This window comes from Propithecus coquereli, unplaced genomic scaffold (assembly GCF_000956105.1).
Source record: "Propithecus coquereli isolate 6110/MARCELLA unplaced genomic scaffold, Pcoq_1.0 Scaffold193, whole genome shotgun sequence".
NCBI lineage: Eukaryota > Metazoa > Chordata > Mammalia > Primates > Indriidae > Propithecus > Propithecus coquereli.
In genome coordinates, this window is record NW_012144190.1 from 2,704,419 (window position 1) to 2,707,815 (window position 3,397).

Genomic DNA, 3,397 nt, shown 5'->3' on the forward strand with positions numbered 1-3,397 from the left:
GGGGGGGGGTCAAGGGCAGGGCAGGGGAGACTGACTGCCCCAGCCTTCTCCATTGCCTGCCTCTTTCCTCCTCTCATCCCCATCTTCGCTTCCCCATAACAGCTCAGAGCACAGAACCCGGGAGCCAGATGGCCTGGGTTCAAGTCCCAGCTCAGCCACTCACCAGCTGTGTGACCTTGTGGGAGTTACTTAACCTCTCTGGGCTACTGTTGCTCATCTTTAAATTGAGAATAATAACAGTGTCTACCTCACAGATTTGTTGTTAGGACAAAATGAGTTAATATGTGCACAGGGCTCGAAACCTGGCCCATGGGTTGGTGTATAGGTGTGTTTTCTACAACAGCTTTACTGAATATAATTGTCATTCACTAAACTGCACACATGTTAAGGGGTACAATTTGATCCATTTTGACAATATGTATACATCTGTAAAACTATCACCAAAAGTGAGATAATGAACTTCACCCTGTTCCTCCTGTCCCTTGGTAATCCTTCCCTCCTGCCATATTTGGGTCCCCTCTGTCCTCAGGCAACCACTGGTCTGCTTTCTCTCACTATAGATTCGTTTATATTTTCTAGAATTTTACAGCTAGAGTCACATGGTCTGCATTCCTTTTTATCTGGCCTCACATGATTATCTTGCAATTACCCATGGGCGGCACGTTCACTCCTTTTGATTACTGAGTGGGATTCTATCCTGTGGATGCGCCATGTTTTATTTATCTGTTAACCTACTCCGGGATATTTGGGTTGCTTCCTGTTCCGGACTATTATGAATAATGGTGAACATTATTATTATGAACATTTGTGTATAAATCTTTTTTTTTTGAGACAGAGTCTTGCTCTGCTGCCCGGGCTAGAGTGCCGTGGTGTCAGCCTAGCTCACAGCAACCTCAAACTCCTAGGCTCAAGCAATCCTCCTCCCTCAGCCTCCCGAGTAGCTGGGACTACAGGCATGCGACACCATGCCCGGCTAATTTTTTTCTATATATTTTTAGTTGTCCAGATAATTTCTTTCTATTTTTTAGTAGAGACAGGGTCTCATTCTTGCTCAGGCTGGTCTCGAACTCCTGACCTTGAGCGATCCTCCCGCCTCAGCCTCCCAGAGTGCTAGGATTACAGGCGTGAGCCACTGCGCCCGGCCATGAATCTTTTTTTGGTTATATGCTTTCATTTCTCTTGGGTTAAAGGCTAGGAATTAATTTTACCTAGGCAAATACCTAGGAATCGTGGCTGGGTTCCATGGTGAAAGTATGTTTTTTTTTTTTTGGAAACTGCCAAAATGCTTTCCAAAGTGGTTGTGTCATTTCACACTCCCACAGGGGCGTGTGAGAGTTCCAGTTCCTCCACATCCTCACCAACACTTGGTATGATAGGTCTTTTAAATTTTAGCCATTTAGGTGCATAGTGATCTCACTGTGGTTGTTTTTTTCTTTTTTTTTTTTTGATACAGAATCTTCCTCTGTCACCTGGGCTAGAGTGCTGTGGTGTCAGCTTAGCTCACAGCAACCTCAAACTCCTGGGCTCAAGCGACCCTCCTGCCTCAGCCTCCCAGAGTGCTGGGATCACAAGCGTGAGCCACCGCGCCAGGCCTAGACTCTCTCTTCTGATTTACTGGACTGACCTTGTGCCAATAACTCACTTTCTTGATTAATGTAGCTTTATAGAAAGTTTTGATATCTGGCAGTTTTAACTTTCCCAGCTTTCTCACCTCAGTTATTCTAGGTGATTTGCATTTCTATGTGCATTTTATTTTTAATTTTTATTTTCTTAGAGATGGAGGTCTCACTATGTTCTCCAGGATGGTCTTGAACTCCTGGACTCAAGCGATCCTCCCAAGTAGCTGGGATGATAGGTGTGAGCCACTGTGCCTGGCCCTCACTGTGGTTTTGATTTGCATTTTCCTAATGACTAAAGATACTGAGATCTTTTCATGTGCTCATTGGTCAGCCATGGACAAACATTTTTTGAGTCCTTCGTTCTATGTCAGGCACTAAGTGCTTAACTCGTTTGGCCTTCACAACTCCACAAGGGTAATACAATTGTAAAATTGTACAGTTGTATACCATCTATGGAGGGGGACGTCAAACTGTCCCCAAGTGCTCCTGTGGCATCACTGGAGTTGTTGGATCCTCGTGCTCTCTTCGCTGGCCCCACTGTATGCTTCAGGTCCAGCCAGTATGTATATTTAACTGTATGTTATGTATATAAATGAAACCAAAGTCACACGAAGCAACCCTCTGTGCCATGCGCTCTATATTTTCTATCCTATTATCTTGTGTTGAAAAAAAAAAAGCCAGGTATTCTTCCATGGGCTCCCAGGAAAAAAGAAAGGCCAGGTGCATGCAGTGGCACAGGACTGTAGTCCCAGCTAGTCGGGAGGCTGAGGCAGAAGGATTGCTTGAGCCCAGGAGTTTGAGGCTGCAGTGAGCTATGATCGCACCAGTGCACTCCAGCCTGGGCAACATGGCAAGGTCCCCATTTCTAAAACAAATAAGTAAATAAGTAAATATGGTCATGGTCCACTAAATTGATTCTCTGAGGTGGGCCATGTGCCCACTGTACAGATGAGGAAACTGAGGCGCAGAGAAGTGAAGCCACTTGCTGATGATCATGCAGCCGGGAGCCAGCCCAAGCCCGACTCATTTCAGAACCTTTGCTCTGACCCCGACCCCAACTGTCTGCCCTGTCCCTGTCCACCTGCCCACAGGCCCCTCTCACCTGCAGGGTTTGGCCTTGAGCCTGGGCCTGGGCCCCCCAGGCCCGAAGTCGTCTCACGCTCAGCTCCACCTCCGCCTTGGCAGCCTTGAGCTCCACTCCCTGCCTCTCCAGCCTCGAGGCCAGGGCGGACTCCCGGCGCTCCAGTGCGGCTGCCAGGGCCCACAGCAGGGCCCTCCGGGCCCCCGGCGACTGCCCCGCCCAGCTGTGGCCGGACAACACACACGGGCTGCGTCCCAGTCCTGGCTTCTGCCAGATACCACACTCTGTCCACAGCACTACCCTAGGGGCCCAGGTGCCCAGCCCACCAACCACTGGGGGTCCCAGACTACCCTCTCTGACACCCCATGACCCTGGGCTTTCCCACGTGACACTCTTACCTGGAGGCAGCCTGGTGAGCGGCCTCCACAGCACCTCGGATATCCTTGGCTCCGCCCTCAGCCACGTAGCCATGGAGGTTGCCAAATGCATCCTGGATGGGCCTGGAGCTCCGGGCCCCGGGAGCCTGGAAACGGCCTCCAACGAAGAGCCCATAGGGGGGTGCTGGGCTGCAGTGGGGTGAGGCAGGAGGGGGTCCTGGGGCCTGGGTCCTGCTCAGACCCTATGCTCCACCCCATTGAATGGACCACCTTGGCTCCCATGAGCCTCTGGGGGACCCCAAACTCCTGCTCCCATGAGC

At 50.3% G+C, this 3,397-nt stretch overlaps 1 protein-coding gene across 1 annotated transcript in view; it reads right to left on the reverse strand.

The window, feature by feature from the left end:
• Positions 1 to 3,397, reverse strand: part of ALDH16A1 (aldehyde dehydrogenase 16 family, member A1) — a 15,055-nt gene that overhangs the window by 1,503 nt on the left and 10,155 nt on the right. Inside the window, exons 13-14 of the mRNA XM_012643048.1 lie at positions 3,099 to 3,266; positions 2,686 to 2,923 (exon numbers count right to left, since the gene is read on the reverse strand). Of these exons, the coding sequence (XP_012498502.1) occupies positions 2,686 to 2,923; positions 3,099 to 3,266 (406 nt within the window). The remainder of the gene's footprint in view (positions 1 to 2,685; positions 2,924 to 3,098; positions 3,267 to 3,397) is intronic.